General features: G+C 56.4%; 1 protein-coding gene across 10 annotated transcripts in view; it reads right to left on the bottom strand.

The window, feature by feature from the left end:
* Positions 1-2,172: 2,172 nt before the first annotated feature.
* The window catches only part of ASB2 (ankyrin repeat and SOCS box containing 2), a 42,894-nt gene continuing 26,810 nt past the window's right edge, over positions 2,173-18,256 (bottom strand). For all 10 annotated transcript variants that reach the window (XM_054513853.2, XM_064571528.1, XM_064571525.1 and 7 more), the window contains 5 exons: positions 16,402-16,647; positions 13,228-13,399; positions 6,771-7,335; positions 5,887-6,040; positions 2,173-2,872 (listed from right to left, as the gene is read on the bottom strand). In XM_054513853.2, the coding sequence (XP_054369828.1) occupies positions 2,736-2,872; positions 5,887-6,040; positions 6,771-7,335; positions 13,228-13,399; positions 16,402-16,647 (1,274 nt within the window). In that variant the 3' untranslated portion in view covers positions 2,173-2,735. The remainder of the gene's footprint in view (positions 2,873-5,886; positions 6,041-6,770; positions 7,336-13,227; positions 13,400-16,401; positions 16,648-18,256) is intronic.

An 18,256-nucleotide genomic window follows, 5' to 3' on the forward strand; every position in this document is an offset into this window, starting at 1 on the left:
GCACCGACTCCCCGTGCAGAAACAAAGTGGGGAAAAACACATCTAGGAAAGCTGCGGTTAAAAAAAAAAAAAAAAAAAAAAAAGCAGCTGTGGTAACAGCAGATGACTCTCCTGACGGACAAGTGAGTCGTGAGTGGGGCTGGCTCAAAGGGAAACACGGGAACTCACCCCCTACCTCAGATCCCCAGCACTAGCTCGCACGTGCTCTTGCCCGCGAAATGAAATGGAACCACTTTCAGGATTTTGAGTGTTTGGTGACGCTGTTGAGACACCTCTGGAGCCAAAGTTTGGGGGTGGGGGAGGGGGTTTCTGCAGAGGGTCATGGCTCTAAAGTCCTCTGGGGAGCAGTGGTGGTCAAGAAATGTAACCACCAGCCCAGCCTGAGCACCGACCAATCAGAACAGACCCTTGGGAACAGCGCCGCCCCCACCCCCCCTCGCTGGCCAAGCATTAACCCTTCAGCTTCTGGGTTGTGTGTGGGGGGGTGCCAGGACCTGAGAAGGTCAAGGTTGGGAAAGACGCTTGGGGACGAGAGGGGCCCTGACCAGTGCCTGTGGCCCAGTATGGTCGAGCATCAGTACCCCGAGAATGCAGTGCGGTGCTGATGCCTCCCAGCCCCAGGTACCCCACATCCTACAGCCTGTGGTACCAATTCTAACCGCACAGGCTGAACACCTGTGGCTGCCCCACCCCTCCCACCTGCCTCCTCAACCTCCCCTCCTCAGACCGCAGTCCCCACCCGGCCCAGTGTCCGTGGCCACTGCCTGTTAGGACTCCTTAGGATGTATAGGGGACCTGAGAAATGCTATAGTTTGCCAGATACCCAGCCCCATCCTAAATGCACCCAAACATCTTTCTGCTCTGGCTCATCACGGAGGACTGCCGACCCCCCATCTGAGATTAAAGGCTCTCCCTCTGGCTGCCAGATGGGCAAAGGCAATTTTCGGTCAGGGTTTTCCCCTGACTATGCACTGAGCCCTCTCTGGCCATTTCCCCCAGGGGCCGTCGGCAGAACATCTCCAGTGTGAGAGGATGCAGGTTTCCGTGGGGATTTCTTTAGGATCTCTTGCAGCAAGGCCATAGGGGACCCTGGCGAGGCACTGTTGGGTTAAAACCTCAGGGATTTGCTATGTGTGCCGGGGCAAGTCCCCTCCCCTCTTTGGGCCTGTTTTCCCATCAGGACCATGAAGGAGTGCGCAAGATGTGGCTGAGTCCCCTCTGACCTGTGGCTGGAAAGTGCTGCTTGGCAGAATTTTCCTCTTCAGGAAGACACTGGGTCTTACTGGTTCCACGGAGAGCCAGTATGGAGGAGTCGGCAAGGACGCTGGGGACCACAACGATGGGGAATCTGAGGCCCCAGAGGAGCAAGCCAAGGGCAGAGCTGGACCTCAAAGCTGTGCTCCCCCACCGCCCAGCTGCTCATTTTGCCAAACCCAGAAATGACATTTGACCGCACTTAAGACGCTTCCAGGTTCTGGGGCAGGGCGGGCGCCGGCTCCAGGCAAGGTCACCTGCTCCGTCAGGTGTCACCGCAGACTGGCCTGGACTCCCGTGGCTTTTATCACGCTTTCCACTGCAGCATCGTGGAAACAGGGCAAGCTGGCCTCAGCACCCAAGAAGGTGCCATGACCGCACCCGCCTGAAGCCCCACAGAGCCACACGAGGACCCACGGAGGCAGTGGAGGGGACAGGGCCTCGTGCCCCCGGCTTGGTGCCTTTGCAGGGGTTGACAGCAGCCACCGCTTCAGCGCTGTGGCTCAGGTGGCCAGCATTTACATTTCTTCTCCTCCCTAGTATCTCAACTTCTGTAGCAAAATAGGGGTGGGCAGGATGTGAAGACAGACTGCCAGGAAACATGTGTGTGCAAGACAATCCCAGGTGTCAGGAGACTTGTAGACACCAAGCCCTGTTTGTGATGGAGCTCCCGTTTCCATGGTGATTGAAGTAGGAGAGAGAAACCAACCTGGACCGCTCTGCTCACAGGGCAGGAAGCTGCCCCTCTCCTTGGGCCGCCAGCTCCGCTCTGGCTCTCAGAAGCCCAAAGGGGATACATCTAGGGTTCTGTGCGCCCTGTCCCAGCACCTGCCCCACTCCCACTCCCTCCAGGAGCAGTGCTGAGGACCCCGGGCCCTGGGGGTGCGGGGGGGAAGAGGGACTTCACTGGGCAAGGTGTCATCTCTGCAACATTTATTGTACTTAAGGTGGGCCTCCCAGCCACCCCCACCAGACCACACCTCCGAGAAGAAAGCTCAGAAGTCAAGTGGAGAGTTTTGCGGAGCAAAGGGGGAGGGGACGGGGACAGCCCCGCAGCTAGGTTGTCTTGGAAAGGCAGACTCATCCCTGAAAGTGCTCCAGCCACAGCCCAGCGTTGGGGCCAGGGCTTCCCTGCTGGCTCCCACCTTCCCCCAGGCCACCCCAAGTTCTGCCCTGCGCCCCCCTCCCAGGCCCAGGGATGGAGGCTCCGCCATTCCCAATGGCAGAGAAGGTCCGGGGTCTACTCAGCAGTTTGAAAACAAACACGGTTTTTCTTCTACTTGACACATTCTGTTCTCTGGTCCGGGCAAAGCTCGGGCCCAGAGACCTGGCAAGGAGGCGGCAGCTGCCCCAGCCGCGCGGCCGGCAGCCCACAGCCTCTGTCTACCACCAGGTCCCCTCCCCTGGGGCTTGGGGCCGCCGCCTCCGTCCTGAGGCTTTAGTGAAACAGTCTGAGGAGCCGCTCCTCCTCGCAGCCTCGGTTACTGGGTGCTCTCGTACTTCAGGTACCTGATCAGCCTGCCGGGGAGCGGCAGGTCGTCCAGGAGCTTGATGCGGTGCTTCCCCACGGCCTTTCTCACGCGCAGCCGGCACAGGTGAGCCAGAGGTCTGGGAAGTTCTGGGGAAAGGAGAGGAAAGAGAACTGCTGCCATGCTGCTCGCAACCAGCACAGAGTTTGCATCTGTGGCCGCGGGCCACTGGGAGACACCTAGTCGATGTAGCCAGAGAGGCGCGGGGTGTTGAAGGGCCCTGGGTGGCTCCGGGAGTTAAGTGCCTGACTCTTTTTTTTTTTTTTTTTAAGATTATTTATTTATTTATTTGAGAGAGAGAGAGCACAAGCAGGGGGGAGCAGCAGGGAGAGGGGGAAGCAGGCTTCCCGCTGAGCAGGGAGCCCCATGCGGGACTCGATCCCAGGACCCTGGGATCATGACCTGAGCCGAAGGCAGACGCTTAACCAACCGACTGAGTCCCCCAGGTGCTCCAAGTGTCCGACTCTTGATCTCGGCTCAGGTCTTGATCTCAGGATCGTGAGTTCAAGACCCGCATTGGGCTCCACGCTAAGCATGTAGCCTATTTTTTTTAAAAAAGAGGGGGAGCTCTGTAACCCCAGCCCCTGCCAACTGAAAAGATTTGACAAAGTAGCTTCCCCCTTGTCGCCCCTCATTGATAGGCGCAGCCCAAGGAAGTAGCTGCGGCAGGTACTTCACAGGTGAGGATGTAGTGAGGACCACACCCGGAACCAGAGCTGCCATCCCCCTCGTCTTGCGCTCCTTCCTCTATATACACAGCCCAGACCCCCAGCACAGCCTTAGCAGAGGGGTCAGAGAGTTCCACCTGTGAAGTGCCCCCATGAATGGAATTCAGCCCTGAGCTCTGGTGGTGCAGAAAGGCCAGGGTGCGGGCAGGGATGGGGGACACCTCCCCACATGTCCTAAGATCCCACTTGGCTGCCTCCCCCCGAGGAGCCCTCCTGGGATACCTCATACAGTAGAGTGTTCTCAGCTGACGGCGAGGGGGTGTGGTAGGAACAGGGATTGATGTGTCTAGTAAGAGGGCAATTTATTTCAGCCCTGGGCCCGGGGTCTGGCACGGGGAAGGTGTTCGTTGAATCAGAGCATGCCATTCATTCATTCAACAAACACATGCTGACCCCTTCGTGGCATGGCCCTGTGTTCGGGCCGGAGATGCAGAGGGGCCTGCCCAGGACTTCGGGGAAGGCTTCCACACCAGATGGTGCCATCTGAGCAGGGTCCTGACAGGTGGGCAGGTAGGGATTTGCCAGGTGAAGAAGGGAGGCAGGCGCGAAGCAGCGGTGCCACGCCAAGGGGGCCGTGGCGATGCAGGGGTATTGGGGTGCGGAGGGAATGTGGAGGTAATGGCAGGTGGCTGCATTTCTGGCTCCTTGGTCTCGCTTTGGACAGAGCCTCCCATCTGGAAACCTCAGCCCCTTTCTCGGCCGAGAGAAGACAACTTGTGGGGAGGAAGGCCAAACGCCACTGGTGAGCAGAGGACACAGGCCCACGGGGGCTGGGCTGGTGGCCTGGGTGAGTTCTGGGAGACCTGCCACCTCTTGGAGCCTACTGTCCCGGAGTAATGAGGTCCACGTCCCAGCATTGGATGAAAAAGCCTGTGGACTGTGTTCTGCAGATGCGGTGTGGTCTTTAAAGTCAGCAACATAGATATTGGGTAAGAACTATTTTGTTCCATTAGTAAATGTTTATAGCACACCAAAGGGGTCTGCATGTTTTTCCCTGGGACTAGATCTCAGGAGGGATTGTCCTCTAGGGGGGCAGAAGGGGACAGCGAGGGGCAGGGCCCACATCTAAGCATGAACCGCTCCAGGGTCCTCTAGTGGCTAAGGGTCATGGGGATAGCAAGCAGTTATTCATGAACACAGTGAATGTTCATCGAGCCTCTCGTGCTGAGCCCCAGGGAGTGGGCAAGTCACCACCACCCTCCCCCATCACTGCCCTGATACCTTTATCAAGGGTCCAATTCAAATGCTTCCCAGGCATTTGTGCGAATGAAAAATCCTACAGTATATCTGGGTCCCACAGGGCTCGGGGATCAAGGAAGAAGGTGGCAAGTCAGAGCTGGGGCACTGGGGTCCGGGGCACCTGGACAGTCAGTGGACAGGCAACAAGGCAGCGCAGTCTCATCTGGGGACACAACAGAAACTTGCTGCGGGTCAGCCTCTCTGCTCTGTGATTGACAAGCACTTGGCCAGAGACGGGTCTGTGCCCCTGAGAGTGTGAGAAAGCCCTGGGGCAAATGGGATTCCTCTGGGCAGATGCCTATTTCTCAGTACCAGCGGCAGCACCCAGTTTGACTACTTCTGACACCACCTGCCCAGGTGGGCTCCATCATGCCCAAGAGGGGTTCTCAGCCTGACTTAGCCAGGCTGCCCTGTCCACAGCGCCAGGCACACCCACCTGCAAACACCTCATGCTGGCAGGATGGAGGGGGCTAGACAAGGAGCCTGCCCAACCTTCTCGGTTCAGTTGGGGATGCTGGGGCCCGTGGATGGTCACCCAGCAAGCCCCTGGCTCCAGAGCCCTGCCTCCCAGACCAGTACTGCTCCCCGTGTGTGGTCTGGGGGCCAGCAGCATGGGCACCACCTGGAAGCGTGCTGAAATGCAGACTCTCAGGCCCTGCGCCTGGCCTGCCGAGTCAGGATCTGCATTTTTAACAAAATGCCCAGGTGCTTTGTATGTACTTTGCAGTTTGAAATGCCTGAGACCACCACCTCTCCTCTACCCCTCCACACTACCTCTCAGTGACCTACGAACATGGGCAATGTACTGCAAAAGTCCCAATACTCCTCAGTGAGCTGGAACCGTTTAAAGCATCCTGGAAAGATCTGGCGGTGAGACTCCAGGGTTGGTTAGACCTAGGTCTGAATCCCCACTCTGCCACTAACTAGCCGTGAGACCTTGGCTCAGGTGACATCATCTCTTGGAGGGTGGGTCTTCTCATTTACAGAACAGAGTCATGGAGACACCGTATGTGACCTGCGCACAGAGCTCTGCACTCAGTAGGTGCTCATCAAATGTTAGTAGCAGTCACATGCCCCGAGTCCTGGGCCTGAACCAGACAGGGTGACCAGCCAGTAGCCGCAGTGACAGCCCCTACCTGCCTTCTCCTTGATGACAGCCCAGTCCTCGAAGCTGTCGATGTGTTCCTTCAGCCGCGAGCAGAGCTGCACGTTGCCCACATAGTCCAGGAGGACGTCGATGATGGGCCCTGCCCAACGGCTCACCTCTGGGGCAGACAGGATCTCGCAGAACTGGAAGAGATCACGCATTGGGGCTGGGGCTCCCAGGACCAAAGGCAGCGCCTCAGCGAGCACGTCTGTCCGGGAACCCGAGGCTGGGGAGGGCAGCAGAAGGATCCGAGGACGGACACGGGGCGCACTCCTGGCAGGATCCACCTCCACAGACCCACTCCCCTCATCAACAACATCCAACCGAAAACTGGAGGTGGGCTGCTTGGCCATCACCTCTCTAAGCCTCCACTTCCTGGTCTAGAAAATGGGAATATGACAACTGGAGGTTTGTTTTGTTTTTTAATGAGAATTAAGGTAATATATGAACGTAAACTTCTTGGCACACAGCAAGTGGCCCTTAAATGATTCCCATTAGCCATTATACTTCTGACTTGTTAGGTCATCACCACGGACAGGTCCTGCCTCCGGGCCACCCTGCCCCTCATCTGACCTTGGCCAATCCGCCCTCACGCCCATCCCCATCCTGGTCATGCAACCTCATATCCCAGGTGTAGGTTTGCTGCGAGTGACGGACGCCTCGGTTTTACACATCCCCCAGCAATCCCCAAGACCGAGGAGCCAAAAAAAAAAAAAAAAGATGTAACGGTTCCCGTGAACCACTCAGTTCTGGGGCCTCTAAAGCCACGGGCTTCCACGGCCTCCAGGGTGCGCCCCCTACGGAGCCACGCGGCCGCGGGAGGGCGCCAGCCACCCGTGCACACCAGCGCCCGCCAGGCGCGCCCCCGCCTACCTGGACCACGGCGGGCTCCTTGTCGGTGGCGGGCGTGTCGCTGAACCGGTTGGAGCGCGGCGGCGCGGGCGGGTGCGGGCCGTTGCCGTACAGGCACGAGAAGCAGGGCTCGCCGTCGCAGCCCAGGTCCATGAGGAACTTGAGCAGCGACAGGTACTTCATGGCGAACATGATGGTGGCGGGGAAGGCGGTGGGGTGCGTCGCGATGTAGGCGTCGATGTCGGCGCCGTGGTCCAGCAGCAGCTGCATGGTGCGCAGGCAGCCGTGGCGGATGGCCACGAGCAGGGGGCTGATGAGGTCGCGGTTGGGGTCGGCGCCGGCGAGCAGCAGCAGCTCGGTGGCGTACACGTTGTTGTTGACCACGGCGAAGTAGAGCGCCGAGCTGCGGCGGTCCTCGTAGAGGCGCGCGCGCTCGGGCGCCAGCGGCGCGTTCACGTCGAAGCGCGCGCCCAGCAGCGCCTCGAGCACCCCGTCGTGGTTGCGCTCGGCGGCCAGGTGCAGCGGGCTGATGCCGCTACGGCGCACGCGCGTGCGGCTGGTCACCGGCAGCAGCATCTGCACGATCCTGCGGGCGGGGCGGGCAAGCGCGGGTCACGGGTCGGCCCCGCCGGCAGGGGGCGCTGAGGGCCCGGGCCAGGCCGCTCAGGACTACCGCGCGCGGAGGCACGGGCCCACCGGCAGGGGGCGCGGGGGAGCCAGCCGTGCTCACCAGGACCGCCTTGGGGACGATGGGTCGCTGCTATCCCCCACTTTACAGATCAGGAAAACTGAGGCTCAGGGAGCTTCAACCACCTTTCCAAAGTCACATAGCCAGTAAGGGGTGGAGCTGGCCTTCAGACTCAGAACCCGTGGCCTCCAAAGTCCTAGTTCTTCCAAACCTCAGCCCGACTGGACTGTGGTCTCAAGACTCATTTCAGGCTAAGTAAGGAGTGTTCCCCATTCCCAGCTCAGTGATCCGAGGGAATTGGCCGGAAGGCCCACAAGCCTGATGCAGGAGGCACCTAATGCCCATGGTGATGTTTGGAGCTAGAGGTTTGGCACCCGCCCTTCCTAGGTGGGGTAGGGGTGGGCGGGGGGCAGCGATAGTCATAGCTGAGAGCTCACCATGCGCCAGGAGACCTCTAAAGGATTTACAAACACATTTTGGTTTAATCTTTTCAACAGCCCATCAAGTATGTCTCATCATTCCCATTTTGCAGATGAGAAAGATCAAGGCTCAGAGAGGTGGAGGCACGTGTCCAGGCCACATGTCGGGAGAGGAAAACCAAGGAATGTACCCTGCTCCTACTCCAGGGCTGAGCCGTCCTACATCTCTGTGGAGCTGTCAAGTCCCGGGGGATAGGAGGGGACGAATGTATCTGGCCCCAACCACTCCTGCTCTAGGCCCCAGTCAGCCCTCGGTGACCACGAAGTCCCCTCCCCTCTCCTGTGAGTCTCAACGCCTCTTTCCCTGAAGGCTGACTCGAGCCTCCCCCAGGCTCCCCCGCCTTGCCTGTGGCCTGGAGAGGGTTGATCAGCCATTGCTGAGGCTGGAGATTCCTGGGAACCCTGGTTCTGTTCGCTTCTGCTGCATCAGGCCCTGCTCTTGGCACTTAATCTACATCAATCTATTATATCCTCCCAGTAACCCTATGAGGTAGGACTTGTACTGTCCTTGTTTACAGATAAGGAAACCTGAAGCCCAGAGACGGTATGTGACTTGCACGAGGACACACAGCCAGTAAGTGATGGGGCCAGGATTTGAACCTCGGCAGTCTGATTCCCCAGGCCACACTCTCAATCACTGCCCTACGTCTTTGTAGCAGTCAGCGTTTTGCATCACGACGCTTTGACTTGCCTGCCCCATTTTACCTTCACTGCAGCCCTGTGGGGTAGCCAAAGCAGCTTTGTGGCCTTCCTTTTAACAGATGTGACTCCGAGAGAGACAGCAGCTCATCAAAGGTACTCAGCAACTCTGGGGGCTCAATTCCAGGGGCTCTTGACCCCTTGTCTTTGCTCTCTTCCCCTAGCCCCCTCCCACAAGAAAGAACAAGCTCCTGCCACGGACATGATTCCAGACCCTAATCCTTCCAGTCCTTGCTGACAGGTGGACTCGCGGCGCCACGTCTGCTCCAAGGAGGTGGCTGTGGTGGGGCAAGCAGGTGCCACCAGGCCTGTTCCCACGCCTTTCTGGCATGCTGGCTTCGCGGCTTCCTGGAAATCTTATGCCAGTGACCTCCTGCTAGGATCTCAGTGGAAGGTCTTATTATTGTTAGTGACGCTCTGTTTGCCTAAAATCTGCCTCTAAAACCTCAAAAGGAAATTCACACACCCGGGGGGGCTAATTGCCTCCTAATTTCTATTTGTGCCGGCACAGGAGGCCTGACCTCACTCTGTAGAGGTGCTGGTCAAAGGCAGGGCTGGGGCCTCACCCTGGACCACAGCCATCGCCAACAAATGCTCCCTAACAGCCGTGGCAGGCCCGAGCCCGGGAAAGAACAGTGACAGCGACTGTCCTGGGGCCGCCGGCCAAGTGGGGCTGGTAGCCCTGGCAGGTCACAGCTGGCCTCCAGTGATCCCCTGCCCAACCAGGGGAAAGTGACAGGAATGTGGGAACATGACTGGATGCTGCCTATGGTCCCAGAAGCATCCTCTTGCTAACGCAGGAAAATCATCTCATTTGTGCCCCTCTGTGGGACTCTGCCAATCTGAAAGTAAATGTGCCCTGCAGGACAGGGTCTGGAGAACAGCCCCTGCAGGCCTCCCATTTTACAGGGGGTGAAACTGAGGCCCGAGCATGGGGTGGGGACGAGAGTGAGGTCAGATTGGAGGTGGATGACAAAGCCAGGGCGGGATGTAGGTGTCCAGAGGGCCCAGGGCAAGGCCTTTCCGTGCTGCCCCACCCCACTAGCCCCAGGGAGTGGCCGTGTCGGCTGTCCTGCCACAAATCATCACTTCTTTCCCCCAGCCCATGTTGTGGGACTCAGGGCTGGAGGAGGGGGGGTACCTCACGAGAAGGGCTGGAGACTCCCTACTTCTCCCACTGGCAGGTCCTGGGACCACAGGGCTCAAAATGTACCTCATGAAGAAGAACAAAGGTGCCCACTGCCCAGTCAAACCTTTGGTGTCTGGGAGGCCGGGTTCCCTGCTCCCCTCTCTCCCTTCCCCAGTGAAGGGCCACACCTACCAGCCCAAGCCCCGAGACCAGAACAGACCCAGCTCAGGGCTGTTCCAGGGAAGCCTCCCCAAAAAAGTGTTAAGTGGCTTGCAAAGGTAATTTAAATTAGAAGTAAAAGAGAAAGGATGGTTAAAAACGGGGGCATCAGAAGCGGGGCCCAAAAGGCCAGCCTCCGTTATATGCCAACCACAAAATAGACTCTAAGACCCTGGTTCTCTATCGGGCTGTGGGTGAAATCATCTGGGCAGGTTTTAGAAACCCTGAAGCCCCAGCCCCAGCCCAGACTGCTTACATCAGAGCCTCTGAGGATGAGTGAGGCCCAGACATCAGGGGTTTTAGAGCCCTGGGCGGCTTCCAGCATGTAGCCAAGGCTGAGACTTGGCTTTCTTGGTGTTTCTCTAAATTCAGGTTAAAGGATGTGTGGGGCATCTGGTCTTGTCCAACACAAACCGTTTCTCAATAAATCTATGTGTGGTGTTGAGTTTTAATCTCATAAGGTGCCTTTGCTAAACTGGAAGTGAAGTACAAGGTAACGCGTGCCTTGGAGGTGACTTCGGTGTCCTGTGGGCTCCTTTCTCGGCCATACCCGAATGTCACAACCTCTGGTTAAAGGCGCTGTGGAGATGGCACCATCTGGTGAACCCGGAGTGCTGCTTTCCACGCTATAGACGGGCAGGGTGTTTTGGCAGGTGGCTGAGTGCGGAATGCCTATGGAATGTCACATCAAGTCCCCAGGCAGCCTGCGGGAGGTTGGCGTGGAGAGGGCCATTAATGCCACATGTCTGAGGAGTGAAGGGCCCAGGGCTTGCCTGGCCGTGGACCCTGCCAGGTGGCAGAAGTTGCTGGGAACCCAGCTTCAATCCTTTGTTGGGCAGCCCTCGAAAGTGGCCTGGCCCCTCTCGGTCTTGGGGAGCAGAGGGAAATGGGGCCTGGGAACAGAGGGGGAATGACCAGGGAAGTCACTCTGAGAGTCATGAATCCAAAGCAGATTTGGGGGAACACAAGATGTTCATACAGGTGGTTCCAGAGGGGACCAGCCTTGCTCCCTGGTCATCCTTAGGCACACCTAGTGCTCCTTCAGCTGCCCCTCCAGCTGGGGCCAGACTGCCAACATCGGGGTCCACTTGAGGCATCCGGGTGTGATGGAAGGATGCCACTCTGTGGTAAGCCGCTTCCCATTTCCTTCCTCTGCAAAATCAGGGCTTGTATTAGATCAGTGATTCCCCTAAGGGTGTGGATGGGCTGTATCTGGTTGGTTGGCTCGGGGAGCTTTTCAAAGGTAGAGGCTTAGGCCCCCTCCCTCCTGGAGGTTCTGGTTTAGTGCTTCTGGGATGTGTCATTTAGCAAATAGCCCAGAGAGATGGTGCTGTGCACAGGCAAGTGTGGGGATCCAGTGGGCCTGGAGACTTCCAAGGGCCGTCTCCTTCATTCTTTGGATCTCTCCCTCAGGGTCATGCTTGAGATAAACCGTGTTTGTTGACTGATGCTGGGTCTTTCTGGGGCCGAAGAGAAAGCATCCATCTTGCCCGTCACCACTGCCTGACTTGGTGCTTTCTTCCCTCTACTGGCTGAACTGAAAAATGATGGAATGTGCTCTTCCTACCTAGGAGAGTGTAAGCGCCGACCTGCGGGGTACCTGTGCCCGGAATTCTGTGGGGTGCTTTAATTCCATTCTGTATCCACCTCACTAGTCCTAACAACAACCCCATAAAGCAGGTGTAACTGTCCCCCATTTTACAGAAGAGGAAACTGAGGCTGAGAAGGGTTAAGCAACGTGACCAATGGCTTCAGCAGGAATGCAAACCCAGGTCGTCCGTGTGCCTTGCAGCCTGCTCTGGGGTTCAGGGAAGGAGGGGTCTCCTCTGTGCATATATCCGCGGGGGGTGGGGGGCATCTTTGGTTGGCCATGTATATGGAGCCTGGGGCTTCAGGGGTCTGTCTCTTTGTCCCCATTCCACTCCCCAGGATGTCACTCTCATCCCCATTTCCCTCTGCCTTCTCAAACACAGCCGACACCCCCCAACGTGCACAATCTGTGTTCTTCTCTCTTCTCTTTGCCTGATGGCAGGCCGTGTTGCCCAAAGTGTGTCATCTGGGGTGCCCTTGATGGAATTTTATGTGACATGTTTTCTTTATTAATTGTGAATTGGCAATTTCAGTGATTTAATAGTGTGATGAATGTTTCCTTTTGAAAACAAGTTCATTTTAAATAAACATGTCTTCAAAAGAAAATATACTCAACAGTGAGAGTTATAGATGCCTACCATCAGGAAGGAGGTCTGTGAATGGTCAAAGTTTGGAAAACACGGGTCGAGTGGGTATCACGGAGCCCTGTCACCCTTCAAGAGCAGCTGGGGTTCTGCCCTCCTCGGGGAGCCTCCCCTGAGCCCATCAGCTGGCCATGGTGCTGATGCATGTTTAACCGCTGGCTCCTCAGGGGGCAAAGGGGGCCCTGAAATGTTGCATTCACCAATTTCCGTGGTGTAAATACTCTCACTGTGGCCGATTTCAGGCTGCCCTTGTGAACAGTTGGCTCCCGTGAGCTGGTACAAGCCAACTCTAGCACACCTCTGCCTCCAGCCCCTGCCAGTCTCTCTCCTCCAGGACTGCCATGGAGCTCAGCCTTCATGCTCTTTCATTACGTTATGCGATCATGTGTGTGTGTGCATGTGTGTGTGCATGTGTGTGTGTGTGTCCTGCCCACCAGATCGCCCCCTGAGAACTTAAGCTTCTCTTGTTTTGCTCAAAGTGCCCAGCACATAGTAAGTGCTCAGGAAAGGCTAGCTATGATCCTTGGCACTCTTTATGTTATTGTATCGTTGGTACTATCCGTATTAGTCTCTGCAGCCTCTGCCTGCTTCCTAATTGCCTGCGAGGTTATCTTTGCATTCCCAACAGAAATAGGCATGAGTCCAGACTCATATCTGGCGCCCCGAGTGCAATGCCTGTAGATGGGACATTTGTAGCCGCTGAGCTCTTGCCATCTACGAGATGTGTGACCTTGGGCAAGTCACTCAACCTCTCTGTGCCTTAGCTTCCTTGTTTGAAGAAATGTAGATAATAGGATCTACCTCCAGAGATCTGGTAAAAGGCTTGTTAACAGTAGTCAGGAGGGTGAAGTAAGTTGATAATGTAACGCACTCTAGCTTGCCAGCTGCTGGAGAGTGTCCTCCTCTCTACCTGGAAGGTGCCCTCCACCCCGACCCCTCCTGGGCCTCCTGAGTCCCGTGGGCGGGACACTTGCAGCCCCCGCTCCAGCAGCGGGGAGCCACGGAGCACGGTGGCAGGGCCCGGGCTGACCTGTAGTTGCCCTTCTTGGAGGCGATGTGCAGCGGGAGCATGCCATCCTTGTTGGCCTTGTTGGCGTCGGCGCCTTGCGAGAGCAGGAACTCCACCACATCCTCGTGCTCATTCTTGCAAGCCTCGTAGAGGGCGGACGCATTGTCACTGGCCTGCGTGTTGATGTCGGCGCCTGGCCAAGGAGAGACAGATCAAGGAGTGAGCGGGCGGTCACTGTCACGCGCTGTGCCGGCCACCGTGACCCAGGGGGTCATTTAACAGCAACTCCCGTTTGCAACAGCGAGACCCAGGGGGCCTCTTAGAAGCAAAAGCCTGCTTCGACAATGCTGGCGTTTACTGAGCACTTACTACGTGCCTAGCACCCTGCGTGACGGGTGCTCTCTCTTGGAATCCACAACATAGCTCATGCCATCGGTCACAGCTCTCACTGGCATGTGGCTGACAAGGACACCAAGGCACAGAGCACCTACACCACGTGCCCCAGACCACCCAGCTCATAAGTGCAGACCCAAACTTGAACCCAGATGGTCTGACAGTGGAGGCCCCGACAGATGATCTGATGGCAGAGGCCATGCTCTTCACCCTTGCTGCATGTGAAAGTGACCGAGGCCCTGTCCTGAGGAAGCCCCCTGGCTCAAGGAGCGTGCAGAGCCCCCTAATAAGGAAAGGCCCCAAGAACTTTATTAATTGGGATTTGTTCTTCTCTGCCTTCCGTGGCAAGGAATAAGGGAGGGATTGCTTCTGGTCCCCTCTGCAGAGGGCACAAGAGCATGCTGGGAGGTGAGGAATCGAGCCAGGGACAGGCTCCATCAGCCTCATCTCCTACATCTTCTCCATCTCTTGCTGGTAAGGGAGAGACCCATGGGTTTCTCTGCAAAAAGAGGTACAGTCTCTTCACCAGTCCCTCCTTATTTTGGAAGGAGATAGAGCGGGGACAGCAGTGAAGTGTCAGTAGGGGCTGAAATCCCAAACATCTGTTAACCACAGCTGTGCTCTGCCTGGGCGTTCTGCTGATTTCAGGCTTTCTGGTAATTTTCAGTTTTGATAACTGACTTCTGGTCTAGTGGAAAGAGCACAGGCTTTTGTGAGCAGCAAGAACCAGCGGAAGTTTCTGTTTCGTGGCTTGCAAAGGCCTGTGGCCTGGGGCAGCCTTCAGGGGCCTCAGTTTTCTCCTCTGTTGACTGGGAATAATAGTACCTACTAATCAGGGTTACTTTGAGGTGTAAATAAGATAAAATACGTAAATATCTGCTATGGGCTGGTTGTTTGTGTCCCCTCCAAATTCATATGTTGAAACCAAATCCCCCGTGCGATGGTGTTAGGAGGCGGGGTCTTTGGGAGGTGTGAGGGTTATGAGGGTGCAGTTGTGCTCCTGAATGGGATTAGTGCCCTTCCCAAAGAGACCCCCAGGAGCTGCCTGGCCCCTTCCACCGTATGAAGACCCAGTAGGAGACCCAGGCTGTCTATGAACTAGAGACAGGCTCTCACCAGATAACAGATCTGCCGGCACCTTGATCTGGGACTTCCCAGCCTCTGGAACTGTGAGAAATAACTACCTGTGCTCTGGAAGCCCCCCTGTCCACAGTGTTCTCTTACAGCAGCCCGGACGGACTAAGACAATCTCCCGGCACAGTGCCCGGCACAGACAAGGTGCTCCCCAAAGGCCAGTCCTCCGGGATGGAGGGACCCGGGCACAGAGGCTGGCTTCACTCTCCACCCTGCGGGAAAGTCGGCCAATAGGTCCAGGCTCTTGAAGTCAGGCTCCCTGGAAGCCTGGACCCCGCCAGCAAAGCCGCCCGCTCTCACCAGAAAAATATTTGGATTTGAAAGTGGACTCAGCCCACAAAGGGAGCAGACCCTGACTCAGACCATCGGCAGGAGAGCTGGACAGATGTTTGGAGTTGGCTCGTTCCCCTTGCCGGCTGAGCACCCTGCCCTCTGCCCAGCCTCCTTGCCTGGGCTCCCAGGACACTGCCTGGGCCCCTTTGTTCTCAAGCTGGTCAGTCCAGAGTTGTCTCCGGCTGCAAGGACGTGCCCTGGATTTGTTTTCCCAACTGCTTAGGCTCGTGCTGGGGAAGCGGGTGTTTATCCAAGCAGAGTCCCATGCTGGTAATTCTCGAGGCCCGCGGTGGCGTGGCGGAGCACAAGAGGTGTTTGGAGTCAGAGGCCTGTGGCCGGAATCCAGGCTCTGATTGTGACCAATCATCTAACCTCTCTGAGCCTCAGTCTCCTCATCTGCTGAATGGGATGAGGACGCTGCCCACCTCATACGGGGCTGTGGGAAAACCCCATTGGATCCGTGTTCCTGTTCAACAGTGTCTAGCACACAGCAGGTCCTCAACAAATCACTTCAGCTCAGCCCGGGGGTCTGTCGGGCTTTACTCCTGGTCCCTGTGTTGCTAGAGAGGGAGGCTCACTCCCCAGGGAGAGAGAGAAAAGAAATCAAAGGTGTTCTCGGGGAAGAACAGAATAACGATGCTCTTTAGTCAAAAAAATGTCTCAGGGTGTATTCTGTTCATAATGCAGGCAGTGGTATTTTGTTTTCTCCTGTTAAGTGACTAAGATTTTTCCCCAGGCAAAGAGTGCCAAGACCCGGGTTTAAATCCCACCTCTTCCACTACTTTGCGGTGTGAACTTGGACAAATCACTTTCCCATCCCGGTCCCTGGTTTCGTCATCTGTAACATGAGAAGGTGACCTAAATGTTGTCCGAGGTTCCTTGTGGCCTTGAAGTGTGACACCGTGGAGAGGGAAGTGGTTGAGGTGTCAGGAGACCAAGAGTCTGGCTCGTTCCACCACTAATTCGCTACAGACTGTCAGGAAGTCACTTCCCCTTTCTGGGCCTCAGATTCCTCATTTGTAAAATGAGGATGTTGGGCTAGATTAGAGATGACAAACAGGTGGCACGTGGGCCATTCCCCACCCCCACCCCCCACCCCCGCCCCAGGTTTGGTCTAATTGCAGGCGTCGCTGGTCAATCACTACACGTCTCCCGCGGAGCCCAGAGACAGCCTCTGAATCCCTCTCAACACAGCGTTCCGAGAAGGTACTATCACCCAATCGGGGTGTGTCCCCAAGGTGACACCTAAACTTGCCTCCCCTTGGACCTCGGAGGTCCTACCCAGCTGTGCCCCTCCCAGCTGTGCTACGTGACCCAGGGGCCCTTAGCACTCACCGTATTTGGCCAGGAACCTCAGGGCCTCCAGCTGCCCACTCTGGGCTGCCACGAACAAGGGGGTGATGCCGTAGGCATTCTTGGATTCCACCTTGGCGCCTCTGCTCACCAGGATCTCCATGACCTCCAGGTCGTTGCGAGAAACAGACTCGTGCAGCGCTGTCCAGCCTCGGTTACAGCGGTGGTTGGTGTCCGCGTTGTGCTGCACCAGGATCCGCACGGCCTCCACGTTCTTGCGCTCGCAGGCTGTGCCCAGGGAGAAGCCAGAGGGTCAGCAGGGCCCTGGCAGGACCTGGCCGCCGAGACATCACTCACTCATTTGTCCATTCAGCCACTCAGTCCCGTCAGCCGTTCATTGGACAAACACCCACTGGGTCTGTACTGAGGTCCAGTCCCTGCGTTTTACCCAGGAAATACACCTAAAGTAATAGCAATCCTAATAGCAGTAAGACTTGCTGATGTATCTAGCACTGATTATGGGCCAGGCACCTTACACAACCAGCTAATAGAATTCTCCCAATCACCCTCGAAGGATATCGTGTTATTATTCCTTTTCACAGAGGAGGAAGATGAGGCACGGAAAAGTTAAGCGACTTGCCCAAGGTCACACAGATAGTGACAGAACAGGGATTCAAGCTCAGGCAGTCAGGTCCAGAGTCTCTGTCCCTTGGGGGGTTCCAGGGTGTCCCTAACTCGTTTCCCTCTTCAATGCTACCTACTTGAGTCCTGCACATTGACAGGGTCGGGAGAGGGGGAGGGGGCTGTCATACTCCTGCTCGAAACCCTTCCTCAAAGGCTACTCACTTAAATTGAAGTAACATATGTCTTCTGAGTACAGCTCATCAAGTCTTCTCGAGCTGCTCAAACCTGCCTGTTAAGCTTCCTTGCTTTCTAGAACCTAAATGCACCGTTGGCCCTGGCCCAGGGTTATCACCGGAGGCTGGGCTCTCGTCCAAATTCACCACTTTTTCGAGTTGGTCAGGGGTGAGTGCGAGAAGGGACCCCAGGCAAAGCTCCCTACCCTCAAAGCCTTGTAAACCAGAGATCACAGAACCTTCCTGAGAGGACCCTGTGGGAGCACCGGGTGAGGCGGTGTGTGGAACGCTCTAGCACGGTGCTTGGCACATGAGAGGATTGCACGCAGCACCAGGGCCTAAGCTGTGGCTGAGAATTGCCCAGTGTTCGGGAGCTCTCTCTGGGACAACTGCATCTCCAGGTGATGGCTCTGGTGTCCAGGTAGATGTGTCTTCTGACAGACACTTCGACCTCCGGTGTGCAGTGGACCCAGTTACCAGCTACCCGGTTCCTGCTTCCCCTGGAATGTTCCAGGTACTGGATACCAGGCACATGGGTAAATCAGGGATTTCTGTAGTGTTTCAAGGTGTAAAGGTCCTATCATATTTGTAAGCCCCAGGGCTGATTGCTTAAGCATGTATGCATGATCTGAATGCTTCATAATGTCATAGTTCAGCGTGTGTTGCTGGCAAAGAGCTCCCTGAGTTTAAAGCCCAGGTCTGCCCCTTGCTGGAGTATGTGAGATCCTGGGTGCCTCGTTCCATGTCTCTATGCCTTGGGTCCTCACCTGTAAAATGGGGGATACCTCCCATGTAGTGCCTATCTCATACATAGGTGGATATTAGGGTTAAGTTAAAGAACAGCGCCTGGCACATAGTAAACATTCAGTAAATGCCAGCTATTATGATCATTCAGATTTTGACTCTGGGCATTTGCTAGAGATGCCAATGTCCTCGGATGATGTATTGAGTGAGCTAGGAGTTTCCAGGTTTTTAAAACATCCCAGAGGTACACATTTTCTTTCATACCTCTTTGCCTCTGCCTCTGCTGTTCCCTCTGC

This window comes from Mirounga angustirostris, unplaced genomic scaffold (assembly GCF_029215605.1).
Source record: "Mirounga angustirostris isolate CCGP_5_RB_7025 unplaced genomic scaffold, mMirAng1.0.hap1 SCAF_9, whole genome shotgun sequence".
In the NCBI taxonomy this organism is placed as follows: domain Eukaryota; kingdom Metazoa; phylum Chordata; class Mammalia; order Carnivora; family Phocidae; genus Mirounga; species Mirounga angustirostris.